This window comes from Psittacula echo, assembly GCF_963264785.1.
Source record: "Psittacula echo genome assembly, chromosome: 5".
Lineage (NCBI taxonomy): Eukaryota > Metazoa > Chordata > Aves > Psittaciformes > Psittacidae > Psittacula > Psittacula echo.
This window is the reverse complement of record NC_137739.1, coordinates 80356943-80381289: the sequence shown is the minus strand read 5'-3', so window position 1 is coordinate 80381289 and position 24347 is coordinate 80356943. Positions and strand designations below refer to the sequence as shown.

Sequence of the window (24347 nt, the reverse complement as noted above, 5' to 3'; positions counted from 1 at the left end):
AAGAGAAGGGAAAAATAAACCATCAGTAATTTTTTGACTGGAGACCTCTGAGAAAAAAATAATGGGCAATTAGAAGTGGTTTCCTGCTGAACATGCAAAATGGGGGGTTTCTTTACTCGTGAGTCTTGATTTTGCATCTTTACTTACCTTTTTAAGATAGCGTTTGTGTGCCATTTGTTTATGTAGCACTATCCAAATACTACTACATAAAAGCAGCAATTGAAGAGCTATGTGTCCTATGAAAGAAAGCCTTCATGTGCTTTTTTTAGTGGTTTTTTTTTTTTTCAGGGCACTAATATATCTCTTTAGAGTTTGTGGTAATCCCTGCATTCTGAATTCTTGCAATATTTTGCCATAGAGATGTTTTACTTTGCCACCCAGCTAAACTCCCTCTGTGGCTCCCCCTCCCTCAGCTGAAATCATGCCCTCATTGCTTGCCGCATGGACCAGGTGAGTGGTATTAACCCAGACACCCATAACCCAGAGAATGGATAAAACAATCTCCAAAGAGCAACAAGATGAACTCAAGATTGCTGTGAAAGCACTACCTGGCTTTGTGCATGCTGCTTCCCTTGGAGAGGAGCTGAAGTAGAAATTCAGCATGAAGATCTTCTGGCAGGCTGGGAAGCCTTGAGACCCAAATCAGGGTTTGCTGTCTGTTGTGTCTCAGCCAAGGGAACCCAGGGGTTGGAGTTCGAATGGAGATTTTCACCACTGATCAAAGGGGAAGACAGCTTAAAAAAGCACAAGGGGAAAGGAAAAGGAGAAACATGACCTGATGCCAAGGGGAAGGCAGTGTCAAAAAGATTGATAAGGCCAGGGAAGGAATTAGGAAGCCCATTGGAGCTTCTGCTTTCTGGGTAAGCATGACGAGTGGTCCTCTCCATCTTCCTTCCTCTCTCAAGAGGTTTGCATAGGTTGTAGCAGTCAATAGTGTGCAGCCAGGCTTGGGTTGTAGCTGGGTGGCCAGAGAAAAAGTTGTCATCAGTACAGTTAATAAACTGGACAGCCATACCATAACTATTAAAGTTCACTTTGTTAATTCAGAGCTCACCCAACCAAATTTTTTTTCTGAGAACATAAATGGTAATTGTCAGTTTGACATTTGTTTGATTATGCTGCCATTCAAGTCTTCTTGAGTTGGGCATAGGGGAAAACACATTCATCAAAATTCCCATCAAGTAGGTATAGTTTTCTTCTGGAATTAAAAATATGCTGCCTTCCAGCCAAATGCCACTTTCTGCATTATTTGTGCTAGTAACTAAATTGGCAATTGTGTTTTTCAAGGAAAAGGAGCCAGTGCAGCCTTGTGCCGTTAACTTGCCAGGCTTGAGCAGATGAAGTATGGAGCATTTCTCCAAAATTGTTCTCACTACTGTCATTTAAAATAGTCTCACTTGCAAGAGGAAGGGATGAAATCTGCAATGTAACAGGGCAGATTGATTGGTGTATATGGACTGATTTAAAAAAAAAATAACTCTTTATTTTATACATGTTAACCATCTCTCCTTTGCTGGAATGAGGAATACAGCTTGGAAATTGTGTGTGCAAACTGGGGAAGAGGAGAACTAACTGTAGCAAATGACTTGCTCTAGTGTTTGTAACAGAGATTCAGCAGGTGCTTTAGAGGGCAGTAATGTGCCCTTTTCTCACTGCAGAGGTGTACACAGGTAGATGCTCTGGCAGTGGGGTCTCTAGCAAAGTCTAAACATGAAGGATGAAGTTTACTCCTCCTGACTACCACCAGATGTTAGTTCCAACAACAAGCAACACCAAACCCCAGCCATTTCATTCTGGGGGAATGAGAAGAGCAGGGTAGCAGGCAGGCATAGAAGAGGTGAATAAATTTGTCACAGGGAAAAAGGCAATGGCAAAGATGTGCTGAGCTACATCAGCTGCAAGGTGCAGTTACGTTTTACTGTACCATCACCTACACAAAGCCTCCTTCCTACATGTTTGCTATTTTCACACTCTTGCAAATATACCAAACCAGCTTTTTCTTGCCTTACAACTTCCACAGCTGAGGGTAGGATGAAGACCTTGTCCTGGCTGGAGGAAGGCAGAATAAGCCCAGCATCTGCATCAGGCATTTCCACTGCTCAAAAGGCTACTCTCTTTGCTCCTTGGCTCCATCCATCTTTGCCTCCTGCATCTATAAATTATATGCAGTGGGGGCCTTGTCCTTAAATAGCTTCTCTGGTTCCTGGGATAGGGATGCTCTGACTTCAGACAGACATAAAAGCAATTAACGGTAGCCATTAGAGCAAAATCTCTTCATGACCTGAGTGTATTGGGGTGACTGATATTTTCTGATTTCTGAGAATGAAGTTTGGTGCAACTCTCAGCCTATTGCATTTAAGGGACTGCAGATGTAATGGCTGGGTCAGGTTACCTGGGCTCCAGGTTAATTCTTAACCATAAAACCAGCCTTCATCCCTTTTTTCTGCCCTTTGGAGAATATATAGGATCTTATGTGCCACATTTTCACCACTGGTCTGGTGGTTGTTGGTGGAGAACTATTAAAAGAGAAGGTGCTGGACGTACCTTCATCAATATCAAGATAAAGTTCTGGAAAGAAGATATAAATGCTGAATTTGAAAATACAGTGCACAAGCAGAGGGATAATGTGCTGGTTTTGCCACGGAAAACTAGAATTGCTTTAGATGATGATTAAAAAAGAGAGTGTGATTAAAACAAGCTGATAAGATGAAACTAAAGGGACAAGATAAAACAGCAGAGCATCTAAGAGGGGAAGGGGAAGACAGAACTGATGACAGAAGGGCATGAATTACTGATTGAAATCTCCACCAAAAGGTCTTTGCATTTTCTTATCTGGGAAGAGAGAGAATGAATGAGAAGTGAACAGAATTATTAAGCAGCTTTATCATTGCATTGCAGTAGATAATTAGGCAATTAGAATTACTAAAATTTGGCGAAGCACGAAGCCCAGAGGACTTATGCTCCTAAGTTCAGAGGAGGGTGGCAAGGGAAGCAGGGAAAAGCCTTTGGTGAGAGATTTGATGGTATGTTACGGTGAGGCTTAAGGCAGAGGCTGGCTCTGGAACCCAGTACCCTGCAGCTTCCAGAACAAAGGGAGTGCAAGAGACCTGACTAATAAAAAAAGACTTACTTAAAGATGGACTATCCTTGGAACAGCAACAACAAGTGAGGTCATGAGTGAAAGCCACCGTAAGGGTTCAGGGAAGAGGAGCACAACGAGTTGGAGTCGATGATCCTTATGGGTCTCTTCCAAGTCAAGGTATTCTATATTTTATGATTCTAATAGTGGTACATGTGGACTCACTTTTTTCCATGGTGGGGGTGCACGGTAGCCATTGGAATTACTGTGTAGTAAATATTTTGTGAGCTTTTTCCAGATCTTTGCCCTCAGTTAATGTCCCCCTCTCCTTTCAGGTGAGTTGTCTGTAGAGAGACTTTGCAGGGCTGTGAGCTGAGAGTGCTGTGAGATCCCTGAGCCAAACACCAAGAGATAGATGCTTCCCTAGGAGGAAAGTGTCAGACTGTGGTTTAGACGTGCAGTGCATAGAGTCTGTCATGCTACCTTAATTTCACTTTCTTTGGTCAGAAGTGACAAATACTGGATCTCCCCTGATGCAAATCATGCAAATGCTTCATTGTCAGAGGATCTTTCCAGCTGAACTTGGAGGCAGCTTCCAAACCCCTTCTGCTTTGATTTTCCATTGTAAATTATATCTGATCACCCCCTTTGTAAAGAGGAGCCCTGCAAAAAACAAATTAACAACTTGGATAAACTGGCTAAATCTATTCTTATAGGGTATGTAAAGCTATAGGACACAGTGGAAAGGAAAGGGTTGGTTTGGATGTATAGCATTGAAGAGTTCAGTGATGAAAGGAGATGTTGGGCCATCCAGTGCTACATACCACAAATGCTCAAACATCACGTATTGTCCCTGTCCTGAGCCCTCAGCCTGTATCTGTCAAAATCTGAACTTTCAGAAGGCTTTTGCTTATAAGGGTTTTTGACTGTCCCTTTGGACTAGGTTCCTTCAAAGAGCCAGGCAGGCACTGCAGGCTGGTGCATACGTCTGCAAATCAGACTAACTTCTTTAGTTCTTTAGTTGGCACTGTAGTTTTTTAACAGCTGGCTGCACATTTTGAAGGGGAAGGCTGGATAAAAATGACGAAAAATACACAGTGCATCTGTATCTGCCTGAATTCATCCTGGGCTTGTTCTGATGCCAGTGCCAGACAACCATGCTCCTCCTCTGTGCTCCTGACCTGCTTAATCTTAAACTATATGTTATTTAAAATTAATTTGCTGAGATGCAGACATTATATAAATCACTGAGGAAATGTTGGATTATACATAATTTTCATAAGTGCTCCACACCTATTTAATTTAGCTTCCCATGAAACCAAGGGATGAAAATCAAGCCAAGGCAGAGAGTTTGGATGAGTTGCCATCCTTAAAATGCCATGGAGTATGAGCCAACACTGCAGACACCTGTTAGTAATTTCTCACCCAGAGACTGTTGTCATTTGTTCAGGACATTCTGTGATGAGGGAAGGAAAAAAGGGGGATGATGAAAAATAAATGGACTAGAGTATTTGTTACTAATTATTTGCTTGGCCTCATTGCAAGTCACCTAGTATTCGTGGAGAGTGTTGCATTTTCATGAGAAAGTGCCATCCACAATGTTCCTCTTCCAAGACCACGTTCAGAATATTAATTATGGATAATGATGCATAATTAGAGTCTGAAGTCCAGAATTAATTGATGATAGCCATTTAGCACAGTTATCAATTCTAACTTGAAAAAGTGCTTCATCTCCTACCCACACCCCTTAGTGTCTACATATAGAGAAATAATTCAAGTAGTAAGTGCTTGGTTTTAATGACACATTGGGTTGTCATTTCCTCAAAAGTCTTAAATCAGCTTAGTGCATTAGTGACATTAAAAGTGTTTGTAATTCATGGTAATCCAGCGCTCCTTTACTTGCTATACCCCTAGCCTGACTGGCTGTGGAGCCAGGGAGGGACAGGCCATGGCTGTGGCTGCTCTGCACTCTCCACTCCTGCCCAGGAGAGCTGGACCTGCTGCTGCTGCACACCAGTGCAGTCCTGCCAGGACATTGAAGGGTCAGCCAGGTTTTTGACCTCCTGCTGCCTTAACCTCGTGAATTTGGGGCCATTCTTTTCCTCTAGCAAAGGGCAGAGGCTGTCACAAGCATCTGTCAAAGAGGCACCTAGTCTGGGAGAAATCACATTGTGGTGTTTTCCTGTGGCTTGGGTTGATTCATGAAATCATCTGACATGCTCTACATGGCTGAAAACAAGGTTGGTTTTAATAACAGGCAGTTGTATAAATAGCAAATAAAGATTTGTCCTATAGAGTCTGTGGGTCCCGACGAACATGCTGCTGTTGTTTTGTGGAGCAGACAGGAATGAAGCCAGAATTTGTGTTTATTGAAAATAGGTAGTAGACTATTATTAGATCAGCCCCTGCCTCTGACTTGACAGAAAGACTCCAGAGTTAACTGCTGCTTTAGAGGCACTGTTGTTCAGTGGCAAGAAAGTGGGTCAACTGTGGACAAGATCACCAATCCAATATAATTATTGAGAAAGACATGTAAAAATAGGCTTTGTGCTTAGCTTGAGACAGGGCCAATTGGACACCTGTAGCTGTCTGGATGTCCATGGAGGACATCAGTCCGAAGCTTCAAAATGTGCATTATGATTTTGAAGCTGTGCTGTTACTGTGTGACTGTGAGTCACTGTCAACACTCCTCCTGGCAGCCTGGAGTAAAACACAATAGAAACATTGAACATGGAGTCACGAGAAGGTTCTGTGGCAAGAATTTGGGATGAATTCCTTTGATTTGCAGTATTTGTATTTTTAAGCAGAATTTTCCTGGTATTTGGTCTCTCTCATGCCTGTCAACAGGTAGCAGCGTAGGGTCTCTCCTTGAAAGTCTAAGTGAAACTTCACCCAGTGTTTGTTGTAGTCTTACACATAGAAACCTAGCTAAGAAACCTAGCCTAGGGGAGCCGTGCATTTCCTTCCTCTCCCGTATTCCACTGGAGTGATATTCAAGGCATACAGGTTTGAACTGGCAGAGGATGCTGATCATGGCCCTTCGTAAATTGAATTTACTATGGCTTAGTTCATGCACGTCAGGACTAATGGTGGGAAGAGTTGATAAAAGTAGACCTTTTGTCTTTTCCTAGTGCTTTGGGTGTCTTGTCTCCTAGATAACTCGTTTTTTTTCTTAGCTACCTGTCAGAAATAAGTGGATTTGTGTGTATGCATCAGTGCTTGTTTCACACTTTTTCACCTCTAAGACAATTTGGGGTCCTTCTGTTTGGAAATTGTTATGTTACTAATAGCTAAGAAGGGAGTATTCAAATCACTTTGAACTTGTTAGAGTTTAATTCAGTTTAATTCAGTGATGCTGAATTCTGGGCTGAGTATTACTACTTCCTAGATGCTGTGCTTATCTGTATTGTATCTGAGACATAAAATCACCATTTACTGATTGCCCTACTGCTGCACCCTCACAGTAAAGCTCTCATTTCAGAAGGATGGTTACCCTGAGTCATGTACGTGCATGTGCAGACTCTAATACTGCTAATACAAGCTTTGAATGGACCTTCTATAAGAAAGCAGACTTAGGGTCTCACTCTGTAAACAGCGTGTTACATTTGGGATCTAATGTGTCCTAGGAGAAATATCCCTCAGAAGGACGCTGGTGCATCTAGGAGTCCCCTTGTGCTTGTAGCCTTGTCCCCCTGGAGTAATGGAGGTCGTCGACCAAGGCTTAAAACACAGCTGCCGAACCCTGAAAAAAACCCTGATATTTAACTGTTTGCTTGTCTCTTACTCATGAGCAGGAATTTGTTTAAATACCATTGGATCTCTCAAAGGCTGAGCATTTTGTCTTCAGTGTGGTAGAGAGAAATCCAGTCCCCTGTGGAGTTCATGAGTTGTGTACCTGCTGCTAAGCACTTGCAGTTCTTTGAGATCAGCTGAATATTTAATCCCAAAGTACAAGCCATTAAAGACTTTTAATTCTTGGGTATCATATTTGCATGCTTGGTTGCAGTGACCACGAGATGGTCGAATTCGAGATCCTTGGGACGGTGAGAAGAGCGTGCAGCAACCTCACTGCCCTGGACTTCAAGAGAGCAGACTTTGGCCTCTTCAGGAATCTGCTTAGTAAGGTTCCATGGGACACAGCCCTAGAGGGCAGGGGGGCCCAAGACTCCTGGTTGTTATTCAAGGATCACCTGCTACAAGCTCAGGAGTGTTGCATCCCAACTAGAAGGAAGTGCAGCAAGAGGGCCAGGAGACCTCCTTGGATGGATAAGGAGCTGCTCAGGAAAATTCAAAGGAAAAAAGAGGCTTATAAAAGGTGGAAGCAGGGGCAGGCGGCCTGGAAAGAATACAGGGATGCTGTCCGGGAAGCTAGGGACCAGGTGAGGAAGGCTAAGGCCCAGTTAGAATTAAACTTGGCTAGGGATGTTAAGGATAACAGGAAGGGATTCTATAGGTACATAGCGAATAAAAGACAGACTAGGGACAACGTAGGCCCCCTTTGGAAGCTATCGGGAGAACTGGCTACCCAGGATTTGGAGGAGGCTGAGGTTCTTAATGACTTCTTTGCCTCAGTCTTCACTGGCAAAGTCTCTGACCGCACCACCCAAGTCTTGGAAGGCGAACGCAGGGACTGTGAGAATGAGGACCCTAGGCCCACTGTAGGAGAGGATCTGGTTCGAGACCATCTTAAAAACCTAAACGTACACAAGTCCATGGGACCTGATGAAATCCATCCGCAGGTCCTGAAGGAGCTGGTGAATGAAGTTGCTAAGCCACTGGCCATCGTATTTGAAAAATCATGGCAGTAAGGTGAAGTTCCCGACGACTGGAAGAAGGGAAATATAACCCCCATTTTCAAGAGGGGGAAAATGGATGACCCAGGGAATTACAGACCAGTCAGTCTCACCTCTGACTCTCTGGCAAAATCTTGGAGCAGATTCTCCTGGAAGGCATGCTAAGGCACATGAAAAACAACAAGGTGGTTGGTGACAGCCAGCATGGCTTCACTAAAGGGAAATCCTGCCTGACCAATTTGGTGGCCTTCTATCATGGGGCTAGGAAACTGACGGACAGGGGCAGAGCAGTTGACGTCATCTACCTGGACTTGTGCAAAGCCTTTGACACTGTCCCACACGACATCCTTGTCTGTAAATTGGAGAGATATCAATTTGATGGGTGGACCACTCGGTGGATAAAGAACTGGCTGGATGGCCGCACGCAAAGAGTTGTGGTCAATGGCTCGATGTCCGGCTGGAGACTGGTAACGAGTGGTGTCCCTCAGGGATGGGTGTTGGGACCGGTCTTGTTCAACATCTTTGTCGGTGACATGGACAGTGGGATTGAGTGCACCCTCAGCAAGTTTGCCAGTGACACCAAGCTGTGTGGTTTGGTTGATACGCTGGAGGGAAGGGATGCCATCCAGAGGGACCTCGACACACTTGTGAGGTGGGCTGATGCCAACCTTATGAAGTTTAACCATGCCAAGTGCAAGGTCCTACACCTGGGTCGGAGCAATCCCAGGCACAGCTTCAGAGCAGCCCTGTGGAGAAGGACTTGGGGGTGTTGGTCGATGAGAAAATGAACATGAGCCGGCTTCAGTGTGCGCTCACAGCCCAGAAAGCCAACCGTATCCTGGGCTGCATCAAGAGGAGCATGACCAGCAGGTCAAAGGAGGTGATCCTGCCCCTCTACTCTGCTCTTGTGAGACCTCACTTGGAGTATTGTGTGGAGTTCTGGTGTCCTCAACATAAAAAGGACATGGAACTGTTGGAACAAGTCCAGAGGAGGGCCACGAGGATGATCAGGGGACTGGAGCACCTCCCGTATGGAGACAGGCTGAGAAAGTTGAGGCTGTTCAGCCTGGAGAAGAGAAGGCTGCGTGGAGACCTCATAGCAGCCTTCCAGGTATCTGAAGGGAGGTTATAGGGATGCTGGGGATGGACTCTTCATCAAGGACTGTAGTGACAGGACAAGGGGTAACGGGTTCAAACTTAAACAGGGGAAGTTTAGATTGGATGTAAGGAAGAAGTTCTTTACTGAGAGGGTGGTGAGGCACTGGAATGGGTTGCCCAGGGAGGTTGTGAATCCTTGGTGGTGTTCAAGGCCAGGTTGGACAGAGCCTTGGATGACATGGTTTAGTGTAGAGTGTCCCTGCCCATGGCAGGGGGGTTGGAACTAGATGATCTTAAGGTCCTTTCCAACCCTAACTATTCTATGATTCTATGATTCTGTATTTCATGGGACTTATATTAACTGTTAGGAAATTAAAGTCTCTGTGATGGCAGTGTGAATTTACTTGATTTAGTAATTTAGCACCTCTAGTGCTATCCCAGTCCTCTGTTGAGTTCTCTGAGCAGGCAGTGGGGTGCTCCCAGAAAAGCAGGGGAATAAAAGACAGGGAATAATACTTTTTTAGGCATCATTACAGGCGATACCTCATAAAGGGGAGAATATCTATGTGGAGGAGGCCAGTGGAAGGGAATAGCCAAGCTTTAAGGTTTTCTCCTTGTCATATATCCCAGTGTGTGTAAGAGAGCTGCTGGTTAAAACCCCACAACCTGAAATACCGTTTTTCATCATCCTTTTTTAATCCCTGTGAAGATGTGAATTGCACAGGCAAAAGGAGCTTTTTGCCTGCCAATTCACTTGAAGAATTTCTCTGTTGATTTGCTGCATTTGCTCTTTACATGAATGAGAAGAGAGAAAATCTAATCAAAAGTGTTATCAGCTTGTCAAGTTAATTAGTGTCTATTTTAATACTATCATTATCATTTGTTACTAATTAATATAAGTAACATGATTACAGCTTCTTTGTCTTATTTTTCAGTGAGAAGCTGGATGGAGAAGCTGAAAGATAAGGTAGGAGGCTCAGAGTTTCAATTACTTTAAAAGCAAAAGCATGTTTACTTGCAGGAATAAATAAACTCTTGTCAGTGCAGTTCTTTATCTTTACAAAGACAATTGAGAACGGGCTTAAATTTTTCTCTGGAAGGCAAATGAACCAGATGTTGGTGTTGTATATAGTGGCGTATATCCACAATACATCCCTGATGAGTAGTAACTAAGAGCAGAAGGAGGAACAGGTGTATTTGGTAGACTTCTCTGCATTAGCCCTTCTTTTCAGACTACCAGAGTTACTTTCTTAATTGTCCTCTAACCTACCTTTACCCCTTTTCTCTAAGTCCTAAGCTTTGTGGTGGATCCAGATCAAGAGGATCTGGTGATCCTCTCTGGTGAGAGGCTGCATGCCACATCACTAGCTCTGGACAAGACCTTTACTGCCTCCATGTGCAAGAGGTGCAAATTCCTGGAAGAAAAAAGAGCAAACACAGGAAGACTGAAAAAATAACAGTCTTTTCTTGCTGGTGTTACAGGGTGGTGGTGCATGGAATCAGGAGTTGTGCCAGCCACAGGCTCTGCTGCCTTAGAGCAAATAATAACATTGTGAAATGGTTGTGAAGCCTTACAAATCTTGTGTTGATGACAAAGCCATGAAGATAGAAATGAGGTGACAGTAGTGTTTTAAAACAAGAACACTTTGCGACTCAAAGAGCTTGGAAACTTGAACGTGATCACAATCAATAGATGAAAAAACCACCGTAAGGAATAATGACTCAATAGGAAACTCCAGCCCCTGAAAATATATCTCTAAATTCTAATCAGATTGTAATCTGGTGTATGCAGCCTTCCCTCATGATCCCCACCAAAGTTCAGCAGCACCTTATGATGAAGTCTGAACAGAGAGATGGGATCTGCATATCTGTTTTCCAGGATTGGGTTAAAGTGGGTTGCTGCCCAGCGCTTGTTGAGTTGCTTTTCTGCCTACAATAGGAAGGAGGGATGTCTAGTACAATCTATGCTCATAACAGAGCACCTTGGCCTGGGATTCAGCCAGAGCGAATGCTGAAAGAACAGAGAATGGTTCTCCCAATGAAGGTAAAAAGCAGACACCAAAACTGCTGAATGTGGCATGCATGTGTCACCTGCTCATGCCAGACCTACCCCAGACAGCACAACACAAGCTTGGGGGCATCAGGTACCTTCTCACTGAAGCTGTAGCTTTCACTTCTTTCCTCTTGGCACCTTGTTGGCTACCTCTGTCCTTCCTTGTCACAGCAGTATGTGTGTCTCCAACAGGATTGCTCTGTAGAGCAGGTAGATGTGTCAGTGCCCAGCACAAGCATTGGTGTAACTGAGGCTCTGCTAGTTTCCGCTTAAAAGAGAGACTTGGTTCTGAGCCATCTCCCTTCTCTGGGGACCAGCACATGTGTGAAGGCAGATCTTTCACCTTGCTCACGTTTTCCCTTAAAAAGTCCAACAAAAAACCACTCTCCCCCCCACAACCAAATGCAGGTGTAGCAAATCACTTGCAAATAAGCCTGCTCACCTCATTTCCTCCTCTCCCTGTGGAGTTCATCATTACCAGTCATATGTGCCCCTTTTATTTGCTGTTGGCCTTGGCTCTATTGTAATATAGAGCTCTATCTATTTTACATAGATAAATAGTCCCTCTATCCGGAAGAATATCCTTGCACGTGATGGCCCCATTCCTGAGAGATGAGTCCTCGTATGTCCATCAGGGCTGCCCTGGTGGGAGAGGGAAGGGTGTGGGGAGTGAGGGACCAGAAGCACGGTTCAGTGACAGATTCTTATCTGGTCTGCAATCACTGGTCAAATGTTGCATTTTGTATGCCGAATAATGGACATGAGGTTTCTCTGAAGTCCTCTGTTGTTGTTATCTCAAAGTCCAGGAGAGCCAGAAAAGTCATGGTCATGGACTGAGTGTATTGAAAGCATCCCTAGGATCTGCAAAGAAGTTACATCTTCCCCATGGATAAGGGGTAAAAACGTGGCTTCAGAGCTGCCTGTGAAATGGGGTTTTCTATGAAGCAAATGCAGAAGCCCTCATGAGGTGGGCTGCTGTGTTCCACTGTGTTCTGGCTTGGAGAAAAGGTCCTGGATCTGATTCATGTTGCAGGCTTTTGGGGTATAAATCATTGGTTTGGGTGTTAGGGGAAGCCTGTAAAAGGGCATGGGCTGGCCAAGCGGAGTAAAGGCTCGCAGCCAGTCTAGGAAGTTCATCATATTAAAACTAGTGATTTTTGATACAGAGACGCAACAGGGCAGCAATTAAAAAGCCATTCCCAATTTCCCCTCACTGCCTGCGCCAGCAGCAAAGTTCCAGAAATAGAAAAACCAAGGCTGCAGTAATTAGGTCACTGAATTAAGACACCTTAATTGCCTCACAGAGATAACAGTCTTTTAGCTGTGTTCTCACTAACCTCCTTTTTCAGGAACTCGGGTGCAGGCATGCAGCCCCTTCCAAGTACTTGTGCTGATCAGGGCTGTTTTTTCTGGGAGGGTGCTCAGGAAACGTGCACAGTGCACCTCAGGATACTTCAAGCTTTGGGATCCACACACAAAGGTGTTACTATTTAAAGCTCTGAGTAGTAACTGGAGGGATTTGGGAGAGCAAAACAGCCCTTGTTAGCATTGTATCTGCCCTAGATGAAAGCAGTTATTTTCATTATCCAGGTAAGTGTACAATGCCAAGGCAGCGTGCACTGAATAGCTTTTCCTCCACACACACTCAAAGGATTATGGAGAAAAGCAATTATGGTGTAAGCGAATATTGTCAAGCTGTGTTGCGGTTTGGGAATGCAGATGAAGATGAGTGGTTGTAAGCAATGGGCTGAGGCTTGCTAAGAGCTGTCTGATAGTCATCTGATTGGTGCATGTGTCCCTGGGTAGGTGTAAAATCTGTTTTGAGGGGTGTAGATGGTGAAGAGTAAAGCTGTAGTGCCACAGCAGAGGATTCTGTTGCTGCAGTGTGAACAAAGGCAGTGCTAATAAGGGAGTAAGCCATTGCCTGCCTCCCTTACTCCATTGAGACTCCCAGCCTGAATTAGGTGAGGATGCTGAAGCAATCTGGCACTTTAAGACTTCAGTTAATTTTCATTTAAAACAGTAAAATATAAACTAACAAGCACTTGGGAATATTTTCCAAAGGATTTTGAATGTTTAAATGTGCAATTTTAAATTAGTCATGCTATCTATGTATTTTTTTTTAATGGGCAATGCAAATGTAAGGATCGCAGCAATTGAATTAGAGCTGATTTATATTTGCTGTGCTTCCCGTAAGGCCAGCTGAAGGTGAGTGTGCTCTCCTTCTGTGTCACTGTCCTGCTCATGCAAGTAACCTCTTCCCATACAAGGCAAAAGCATTTCTTTCAAAGATTTTGAGGATGAAGCTAGGAGGCTCGGGCTGGGCTAGGCAGGGGGAGAGCAAACTGCTGCTTCTCTCCGAAAAGTGAGCGCAGCCTGCCTTTGCATTTTAGTTCCTTCAGAGACCCAGCTGTGGGTGCTGGGAGCAGCTTCCTCTATTGCCATGCTGAGATGACATTAGGTTCCCCAAGCACTTGCTTTGTCATGCCAACATGTCTACAGGAAGCATGGGAGTTGTGTATGCCTTTACTAGAGGCATATTAGCAGTCTCACCATAGTAAGACACACTCCAGCAATCATAGCTGGCCACGAGGATGCTGGGTCCCTTTCCTATCCACCTCCCATGATGGAGGTTAGTATCCTTGCTTCACAGAGCAGCCATTCTCTGAGAACACCTCCTCGCCCATTCTACCTGCTCCCTGGCTGATGCCTGCTGTCTTGCCTGGTGGCTCTTACACACTGTTTTTTTCTGCCTGCTCCTGTCACCCCAGGGCTGTGGTGCAGGGGGCTGTGGGCAGCAGGGTGCCGAGGCACACGTCACTGCAACACTCAGTGCCATGCTGCTAGTCCAGATCTATGCAGGAAAGCATAAGAGCATCTTTCAGGTCTCTGGGTTGATCTCTGCTGAACATGGCCAGACATATACTTACTTGTGCCTTGATTTATGCTGGTGGTACCTGGGGAGCTCAGAGAAGCACTCAGCCTACTTTACACACTTTCTAGTGAAGCTGTTTGGGAGGTCATGGGTCTTTGTTGTGGCTCAAGATTGCCTGCTTTTGGCAGTTGAGGTTTTCCTTCACATGTGCACCTGTATTAGCAGGCGCTTCATCCCAGCACTTGCAACTCTGCACCAAAATTGTTTCCTGTCCTAAAGGTGGATAAGTGCTGCAATGTCTCATCTATCTCAAGGAAGCATCTGTAGTAAAAACTGACAGTGAGTGAGCTGTGGTGGTTACCAGCTTGGGACTGGAGTGGGGGCTGGTTGGGGTTAGCAGTTCTGCAACAGGGCTTATCCTATGCAGATGGGTGATAGAGACGTAAATAAACTGTAATGAAAGAAGTCCTAGACTGATGAAAAACAGCTCCGAAAGGATGGTCTTGTGAGTGCTACTCTGCTTCTTTCTTTTCCATGTAGGCAGGATACATGTCTGGGATGCTGGTTCCTGTAGGAGTTGGAATAGCTGGAGCCCTCTTTATCCTAGGAGCACTCTACAGCATTAAGATTATGAATCGCCGAAGGAGAAATGGCTCAAAGAGACATAAAAGAAAGGTACGGCAAATGCAAGGGAAAACCGCCACCCACTCTCCCATTGTCCATTTTTTCTGTTAAGTGAGTGCAGCCTGATTATAGTTTGTCTGGGTTGAAGTGGCTGGGACCTCTCAGTTAGTGTATAGGGGGGATCTGAATGCTCTTCATTTCCTTTTTGCATGTGGAACTCTTTCACGTTTCTTTTCTTCCTCTAGCAGAGGGAATTTAACAGCATGCAAGACCGAGTCATGCTCTTAGCTGACAGCTCTGAAGATGAATTTTGAATCGAACTGCAGCGCCCTTGTGATAGCCCGTGACTTTTAAAAGAAGGGAGGGGGAGAAAAGGAACAAGCGACTTTCTGCTGCATCGCTGCTCTCTGCCATCCTGAGCCACCGAGCAGTGATCAGTACACCCTGCCAAAACAGCATGCTATGCTCTACGTGTACTCCACAGTGATGTTTGTTTTGATACAGTAGTGAGATTTCATATTCACACCCGGCGCCTCATTCAGATCCACAGCGCGTCTTGTTACAGCTGGAGCTGATCCATATGGATGATTATTTTCCTATTACCCTGGCGTACTGTTTTGATCCTGGCTGGCAGTAGTCTCATCATAACAGCAGCTCTCACCTAACCCAGGAATGGAAATCTTTACTGTGAATGACTTCTGTCCAATTGATTTTAAATGTTACATTACCTGAGCTAGAGTTCATTAGTGCTAATATTAGCTGCTCTGCTTAATTAATGAGTTACACACTTGTATCTGTTGCCACCTGAGAAGTGCCCATGTACAGTGTCCTTGATACAGTTTGAAGCACATTTCTGCACTCGAGTCCCTCAACTTTCACCCCTTCTTTCCTCCTTCAGCTCTGCTCCATGCTTCTTGGAGACACACAGGAATGGCCTCAACACTTGATTCACCACAAAAATCCTAATCCATTTTCAACCAGCACTGTCTGTTACAGCACAATAAATACCAGCGCTCACCTACTGAGGGATAGTCTTGCATGGATCTCTTAGCTTTTGATCAGTGTGCAAGTAGGCAAGAGAAGGGCAGGTCAGGGGTTTCTTCAGGTTCTGCCTCCTGCTTGAAGGATACTAGTTATTGGTTTATCTCTCACAAGGCTGCATTCACATAGAGATGAAAGTGGAGCATCTGTCGCCTTTACCCACTGGAAAGTGTGTGAACAACAGCACCTCTGGGGGATGTGGATGGATCTGAATGCAGAAAGGCCCAAAAGGTTGCAGAGCAGCTGACTGTCAGTGTTGAGGGATTAGTGGCTAATAGTTGGAAAGCAGTGGCAGCCACATCTGGGGAGGTGTCTGCTGTGGAGAGGTGCATGGCCACACAGGGCCGTGGAGAAAAGGTGAAGCTGTAGAAGAGATGGCTGCAGAGGTTGTGGAGGTGCAGCCCAAGGGTGGCACAGGGTAAGGACAAGCTCACTGGGTTGCATAGTCAGTGTCTGAGGTGTCACAGGAACTGAGCAAGGGAAACTAGGGTTGCTTTGCACAGAAATTCCATCAAAATAACTAGACAAGGGGCTTCTGGTTGTGAAATTACTTCAGTCTGGCATTTATGCAAGGCATCCATGTTTCTGAGGTGGGAATCATTCTTTATACAAGAAACAGCGACTGTTGCTGGAATAGATCTGATTAGAAAAATAAGGCCAGATCACACATATTCTGAAATTAATTCCCACTGAGTCTTCAAAGGAGGAGAGTTTGAGGAGGGACAGATGGAGGATTTCAGTCCTTGTAAAGGTTTAAAGGTCTGTCAGATTGTAAAGGGTGGATGTTGATGACAGTAAGCAAATGTCTTGTGGGCATGTGTTTACAAGGTAGAGAGGACATTCGGAAGACCCTTCTGAAGCGGAGTTCTCTCTTGAGAGAGTCAGGGCCTCCTCTGGGTGTTAAGTCATCAGATGTGATGTTTAGCTCCGAACAAGCAGTGCTCTTCAGAGCCCAGGTACTTCCCTGTAGGTTTTACCCATGTGCCTACTGAGTCACCTGGAGAAGGACAGGCAGGTCAACCTGGTATCAAAATGCTGCTACTAATGCTAGTCTTCCAGTTGAAGTGTGTGGTACCTCACACATTCATCCTGCTTAATGTGTGGTAAAACCTGGTCCATCAGCATATTGGGGAGTCTTCATACCCTAATCCCTCTAGGACAGGCTTTCCCAGCCAGGGCTCCACAGTGCTTGCATCTCTCCCTTTTCATTCCTGAAACTTCGACCAGGAGAATTTTGCCTTGCTAAAAGCAGCTCTGTGTTATTAACAAGCTCTGACTGGCAGTTAAGTTCACATGCCCCTACCCAAAATCAAAGCCTCTTTCTTCTATAATAGGTGATCAATCCAAGCTGAGAAGTTTACCTTCCAGATGAATCTCTCCCTATTTATTTCTCATTCCTAAGTCTCTTGGAGCTTGAAGGTGGTCAGGAGGTGCTAACAATCCAGTGGTGCGTTGCTGGCTGTCTTGCAGTTTTGAAAATCAGGAAATGTTGTCCCTTCTTCTTTGATAATTTGTTCCTAACGAGGCATGATGGGGGATGCAAGGTTGGAATGACTTCTCCTCCATTCCAATTTCCTGCAGAGTATCTCCAGAAAGACTTGTCTTTTAGGTACAGTGCCAGGCAGGCTGGAAACAAGACTATGTAGGCAGCTGCAAGACGTTCATTAAATACTTTACCCTGGTCCAGCCAGGGAGGTATGGAGAATAAGCAATGACAAAAGGCACGGACCTCTCTAAGAATAGGGTATGTGTCTTGGAGCAGAAGGGATGGGAGCTGGGCATGAGTCCTTTGTATTCAACTGTAGCCTGAAGGAGAGACCCAAAATAACACTGGAAAAGCGACACTGCAGAAGAGAGCAGATGTACCAGCAAGACCCAAGCAGCTGGAGATCAGCAGGGTTTTGTGCAATAACAGCCTGTGAAGGGCTGTCTCCTCTTACTTTCTTGTTTATGATGCTGTGCCTGCACAGTGTGTGATAACAACACAAGTTGTGTTAAGTAACTGATAAAATGCAGAGCTCCTGGGCCAGTCTGAGTACCCCTGCTTTGGCAGCACAGGAAGAGCTTTATGGATGGGTTGTCAATTTGATAGATTGTGAAGGCTAGTAAGGAGGAGCTGTGGCCTTTTGTTGTGCTAATAAATCCATAGTTTGGGAAACACTGACTTTCTACAGTGGCAGTTTCACTGTCTCTCTTCTTCTCCCTCACCTGTCATAGAATCATAGAATCAACTAGGTTGGAAAAGACAGCTGTAGCCAAAAGGGAGGTCCAGCTGCATGCATGGTTTGGTGTTGGCTGTCTGGTCTGTGCTGGAGACAGATTTATGTGCTAGAAGGGCTGCCCAAGTATTTTGCCTGTGGTCCATCTTCTTTCCCAGTTCTGTGTCTGGTTCTGAACACTGTCAGCTGAGGTGCCTTGTTGGGAGATGCTCGTTGGAAGAAGCTCTACTTCCTGCATCACTCAGCAGTGCAGAGAGATTACAACCAGTGTCCATTTGAAGTGGAGGTGTTTGTTGAATCGTTGTTTTTGGTCAGGCACCTGTCTCAGAACCTGGAGGCTCCCCATGTCTTCAGCTTACCTATTCTTAATGCGGAGGCAAGATGGACAGCTAAAACCAGCTTTGGGTCCTGGTGAAGAGTGGAGGAGCCTTTGGAGCACAGGACAGGGTTTTCTGCAGTGCCCCTGAAATCAGTGCAATTTCTGCAGCACATTAAAGCACAAGCATTATTCAGCTCCTTCCTTTCTTATCCAAGGCCACTAGACTTTGGATTAGGCTCTTAAAAATATTCTTTATACAGTTTCTGGAGTTTGATTCATTTGCTTGAAATTATCAGATTGCAGATAAGGAGAGGACGAGGGTTTCAGGTGGGAGCTGAAGCCTGCACTCTCTTAACACTCTACTGATTTAATCTATACCTCTGCAGTGCCAAACAAGCAGATTCTTTTGAAAGAGGCAGGACAAAAAAACCTTAAGAAAAAACAGGCCAAGAAGAGTTCTCCTTATCTGTGCTGGGTGAACTGCAAAGCCACTGAATGTAGAGGTGGGTCATGGCACTGCTAATGCAGCCTTGGCCCCATGCAAAGGCACAGCTGCAACAGCAACTTTGCTGCAGCAATAATAATCTCTCAACTCGGCATGAGTCACTCGCCTCTGTTTTGGGTTTTCCTGATAGCACAAGCCAGAATTTATTGTAGGCATCACACAACCACTTAGCATCCTCAGCCCCATTTCCAGCAGGAGAACCAGCCTGCCTGATGTGCAGCTCTTGCTCTGAATGAAATGCACCTACAGTATACAGCTGCTGGCTTTTAAAGGTGTCTCTAATGCCAGATATTCACCTAGGTAAGGTTTCTCTGGAATGCACTGCTTCCATAGAGTGATATTAGCAGTCCTCGTGCTTTCTTGTGATTTTATATTTTGGACAAGAACAACTCCTCATACTGTAACTATGGAATGTAGCACTTTGTTAAATTAAAACATTGGGAAATAAAGAGCTGTCCATCATACCCGACTTCAAGCACCTCGTCTCTTGATCGGTGGTTCATGGCATTCACTGTCTCTCAGGTAAAGCTGTGAAATAATTGCTTGGAAGATTTGAGTGTTGCTCTTCTTTCTTCCTGCTGCATGGTTGGTGCAAGGACTCAGGCTGGGCTTGCAGGGGTGGTACAAGCAGCAGGGACTTTTTGGGTAAGGTTTACCTGGAGGTAGGTGTTGGCTGTAGGATGTGATGAGTAACATGCCATATTGCCTCAGCTGTGTTTCCAGTAGCTGTAATGAGCCTAAACACTGACATGCTTACACCATTGTTCTTTACATACAGCCAGGCATCTTTTTGTCCATACCAGGATATTTGTCCTCTACGTTTTGTCCTGTGAGGAGGGTCTGTGCCCATGTGCCCTGTGATCTTTCAAGACCCAGTAAGATGGCACCGGTGATCTTGAGCCTCAGTTGCAGGTGCTGCAGATGTTTCATAAAGAAACAGCCTTATTGCAGGTGAATGTCCCTGCACACACCTCTCTGGACCTGCGATCCAAGCAGAAGAATCAGAAAGACTCAAGAGGTATACAGGCTGGGTTTGGAATTGCCTTCACAGTCCTGTTTGCAGATATTCTTGCATTGTATTATTGCCTGCAAGTACATGAGCTGGGTATGCTTCCTTTTGCCATACTGTGTAAAGGTGGAGGTCCCAGGGTGGGAATGTGACCTACCGAGACACAAAGCCAGCCTGTGGTGGTGACTGCCTGCCTCTCTCCACTCTTTTACTAATAAGAGCCAACAAGAACTATTTGTTCAACTGTGTGCGTTTTCTCTAATGAAAAATGGCTTGTTCAAAACGAGAAATTCCCAGGGAAATAGCTGTTCGGGGATCGCATGAACACATTATTTGCTCATTGGCAGTTGCCAAAAACAACCTGTATATTCATGAAGCTGTTTGCTGCATTGCTGACTTTTTCCAATGAAAAACAAAACCTGCTGAAAGAAGATAAACAACAACGTTTTTTTTTCCACAGGAAAAAAATTTTCCTAAGGGAATTACTCTCTGTGATCATGCTGCCTCACTATGAGCCTCTGTCCATCAGCCAGTATCCTCCTAATGTCCCTGACTCTGCCAGCCAAGCCATAGGTTTGTGATAACGAGGGAGAGAAGATGGACCATATTAAAAATCCCACATGAAAACCATGTGTGGAGCCATTTGTAAGCTGCAGAAAACCTGCACAAGCAAAGAAGGTTATATGTGCGCTGATGGAGGGGATGAGCTGGTTGTCCCATATGCCTGTCGGTTCTGCTGCCCTGTGTGGGTTCCATGGGGCTGAGCAAAGCACGAGATCATCCTGGCACAGGGCTCAGCCTAATTAAATTGCAAGCAGGCCATCGACCATAATAAACCCATCCATGCAGAGCAGCACTGACAGCCCAGCTTGGGCTTGTTTTCATCAATGTATTTTGAGGATAAATCAAAGGATAAACCAAAGGATAAACCAAAAGGCATTCCCTGCTTGCTCTGGTGGTAAAGCCACCCATGGGTGGTCATTGCTGCTGGACCTGAGCCCACCAGGATCTATGCTTGGGTTGAGGGCCTGGGGCCAGACACTAAAACCTTTACTTTGAGATAAATCTCATCTTCCACCTGAGAAGCCCCCAGTGCCTCTTGGGGTTATAAGCACTTTAAGGTTGGACCTCTATGGGCAAAAATGTAGTGCACAAGAACATTTACAGTCAGCTTACTCAAGGCTTGTAGTGTTTTTCCCCCTTTTTTTCCTCAACCATGATGCTCTCCCAAGGGCTCATGAGCAGGACAGTCCCTGCCTGCAGGAAAAGGGCTTGAGACTCAGCCAGCAGCAGGGAGTTAGCAGAGACGATGGTGGCATTTCTCAGTGGAAACATTTCCATTAGTCCCTTAATAGTAACTGCTGATGGATGGTGAAGAGTGGCTTAGCAAGCTCTTCTGCCAGCTCCTTCAGCACTCTTCGGTGTAACTCATCTGGCCGCATAGACTTGTATTCATCTAAGTGAAGCAGCAGGTCACTAACCATTTCTTCCTGAATTATAGGGACTTCATTCAGCTTCCTATTTCTGCCATCCAACTTAGGGAACTGAGTACCCTGAGGCTGACTGGTGTGACTAGTAAAGAGTGAGGCAAAGGCATTAAGTACCTCAGCCTTTTCCACATCTTCAGTCACTAGGTTTCTCTTAGTATCCAGCAGAGGATGGAGGTTCTCCTTGGCCCTTTTTCTATTGCTAATACATTTTTAAAATACTTTTTATTATCTTTTATAACAGTGGCCAGATTTAGTTCCATGTGTGCCTTCGCCTTTCTAACTTTTTCTCTACATAACCTTACAACAGCCTTGTACTTTCCATGAGGTGACAGTCCTGTCTTCACAGGTAACAAATTCTCTTTTTCTTTTCCTGAGTTCAAGCAGTATCTCCTGTTCAGCCAGGCTGGTCTCTTCCCCACCAGTTAGATTTTCAGCACATAGAGACCACCTGCTCCTGCACCTTAAGGATTTAATTCTTGAAGAGTGTCCAGTATTCCTAGACCCCTTTGTCCTTCAGTAATGTTTCCCAAGCAATTCTGCCAACCAGCATCCTAAACAGGCCAAAGTCAGTCCTCCAGAAGTCTGAGGTGGAGGTTTTTCTGACTTTCTTTCTGACTTAGAATCATAGAATCATCGAATAGTTAGGGTTGGAAAGGACCTTAAGATCATCCAGTTCCAACCCCCCTGCCATGGGCAGGGACACCTCCCACTAAACCATGTTGCCCAAGGCTCTGTCCAACCTGTCCTTGAACACTGCCAGGGATGGACTTCTCCAAGGATGGAAAATTCAATCATTTCACAATCACTTTGCCCAAGACAGCCTCTAACCATCACATCACCCACCAGTCCTCTGTTTGTGAACAGCAAATCTAGCTAGGCATCTCCACTAGTTGGCTCACTCACCAGCTGGTTCAGGATGTTATCCTCCACACCCTCCAAGAACCTCCTGAATTCTTTGCTGTGTTGGACTTCCAGCAGGTATCTGGTAGGTTGAAGTCCCCCATGAGGACAAGGGCAAGTGATCATGAAATGTCTCCCAGTTGTTTGAAGAACAACTACTTTATTTGTAGCTTCATCCTGGCTGGATGGTCTGTAACAGACTCCTACCAGGATATCAGCTTGGTTGGCCTTCTCCCTGATCTTCACCCACAATCATTCAGCCTTCTCACTCATAACATTGAGTTCAAGGCAGTCAATGCACTCCTTGACATACAACACAACCCCACAACCTCTTTTTCCTTGCCTATCCCTTCTGAAGAGCTTGTAGCCATCCACTGCAGCACTCCAATCATGTGAATCATACCACCATGTTTCTGTGATGGCAATTATGTCATGGTTTCCCTGCTGCACAGTGGCTTCCATCTTCTGTTGCCCATGCTGCAGGCATTGGCATAAATGAATTGAAGTTTCCCTGTGTATATGGACTCCCAACAGTGACATGCTACCCCATGGCTCATTTCTAGTGAGCCTGGTGTTAACCCCTTCCCCCTTCGAACCTAGACTCTATAAGCCCTGCTAGCTCCTGGGCTAGAATCCCTTTCCCCCTCTGGCACAGGCATACCCTATCTGCCTCCAGCAGGCCTGGTGCCATGTAGCCTGACCCATGGTCAAAACCTCAAAACTGGTGCTGACACCAGTCCTGAAGCCAGGAATTAATTAGTGACACTCTTCTGATGTAACCATTGTCACTGATTGTGACTGGCAGGAAGGACAAGAACACTACTTGGGCTCCTGAAGCCCTGAACCAGTCACCCCAGGGCCCTGAAGTCCTTCTTGAGTCTCCTTAGGCTTCTTGACAAGATTTCCTCATTGCTCACCTGGAAGACTAATAAAGGATAGTAGTTGCAGGGCCGTACCAGGTGAGTGAGTTTTCTGGTGAAGTCCCTTACCCTCACCCCAGGGAGGAAGCAGACTTCCCTGAGTCTGTTCAGGCCAACATATGGGATCCTCTGTTCCCCTCAGGGTGCAGTCACCAATCATCACCACTCTTTTTTCTAGTAGAGCTGGTAGTAATAGAAGTTGTTCTCTGACCTTTCTGTGGGAACTCTTCTAACCTGGATGATCCCTTATCATCATCTTCCTGACTTTCCTGATCCTGGAGTACCAGGGCCTTAAATCTGTTGTAAAAGGGTACTTGGGAAGGTGACATGAGCTGGGGGGTAATACGCTGTCTACTCTGAGGAGTAACCTGTTTCCAACCTCCCCTGTCTCCTAGGTCACTTACATCTGCATGATGGCAAGAAGGTATGGGATCCTGAAGTTCTTTTGTTTTGGGTGGCTGGCTTGCTTCTCTCACGAGTAGTAGAGCGCGGGGCCCACCAGTCAATTTCCTCCTCAGATTCCTGTATGCTCCTTAGCCATTCCACCTCTTCCCCAACTCTGCCACCATGCAGAGCAAATCATCAACCTGATGACATCTTGTACAGTACACAGCCACCATCTAACATCTCTGACGGGCTCTGGCACTCACTACAAGCAGATGCCTGCACAGCCATGTGTTTATGAGGGACCTCTGTCTGGGTCACCATGTCCTTCCTGGCCAGCAGAGAAGACTTAGTTTGCTTTGCTTTCTGGTGAGATCATGCCATGCTAGAGCACTTTCTCAGTGACCACTGGCTGAGCTCACCTCTGAAGTCTGCTGGGCTACTGGACCCTTTCCACTCACCCTGCCTGTGCAAACCACTCATGTGTTTTTTTCTTGCCAGAACTTACTCTGCACTTACATATGCTTATTTAAGCAATTTCAGGGCTTCTGACATGTTTTTGTCAGGTTTTTTACATTTGGCATTTTTAATATTAAAAGCTAGCAAATAACATCCTTCCAATTCACTGGCTAATTGGTTTTCTGTTACACTCCAGTCTGGTTAAATTTCACTTGGATACTGACATTTCAGTACACTAATGAACGAGCTCTGCTCCTCGCATAATGCTGGGGCGACACAGTGACCACCTGATCTCTGCACAGGGACCTTTGGGCTGAGCTCATGCGGCAGAGCAGAAAGCTGGATCTGTCTACAACAATGGCCTTGGAGGTGTCATCACATTAAGTGTCACCTACACTATCCCTGTAACCTTCATGGAATTCGCAGTGGAGCATCAGTGAGGTCTTCAAGTGGGAGACCTGGTGGTCACCCTAATGCTGCATGGGTGGAGACTGGCTCATGCGTGAAGACAGTGTGTTCTTAGCAGCACAGATGTTGCTGTGCTTTTAACTTCTCCAAATGGTTTGACAAAATAACTCT

The 24347-nt window shown here is 45.4% G+C and overlaps 1 protein-coding gene across 1 annotated transcript in view; it reads left to right on the top strand.

Annotated features, from left to right (window-relative positions):
- Positions 1-14836, top strand: part of ARMH4 (armadillo like helical domain containing 4) — a gene marked incomplete at both ends in the record, with an annotated part of 60563 nt that extends 45727 nt beyond the window's left edge. The window contains 4 exons of the mRNA XM_080619455.1: positions 9906-9937; positions 10910-11014; positions 14439-14573; positions 14768-14836. Coding sequence (XP_080475581.1) covers positions 9906-9937; positions 10910-11014; positions 14439-14573; positions 14768-14836 — 341 coding nt within the window. The remainder of the gene's footprint in view (positions 1-9905; positions 9938-10909; positions 11015-14438; positions 14574-14767) is intronic.
- Positions 14837-24347: the final 9511 nt, after the last annotated feature.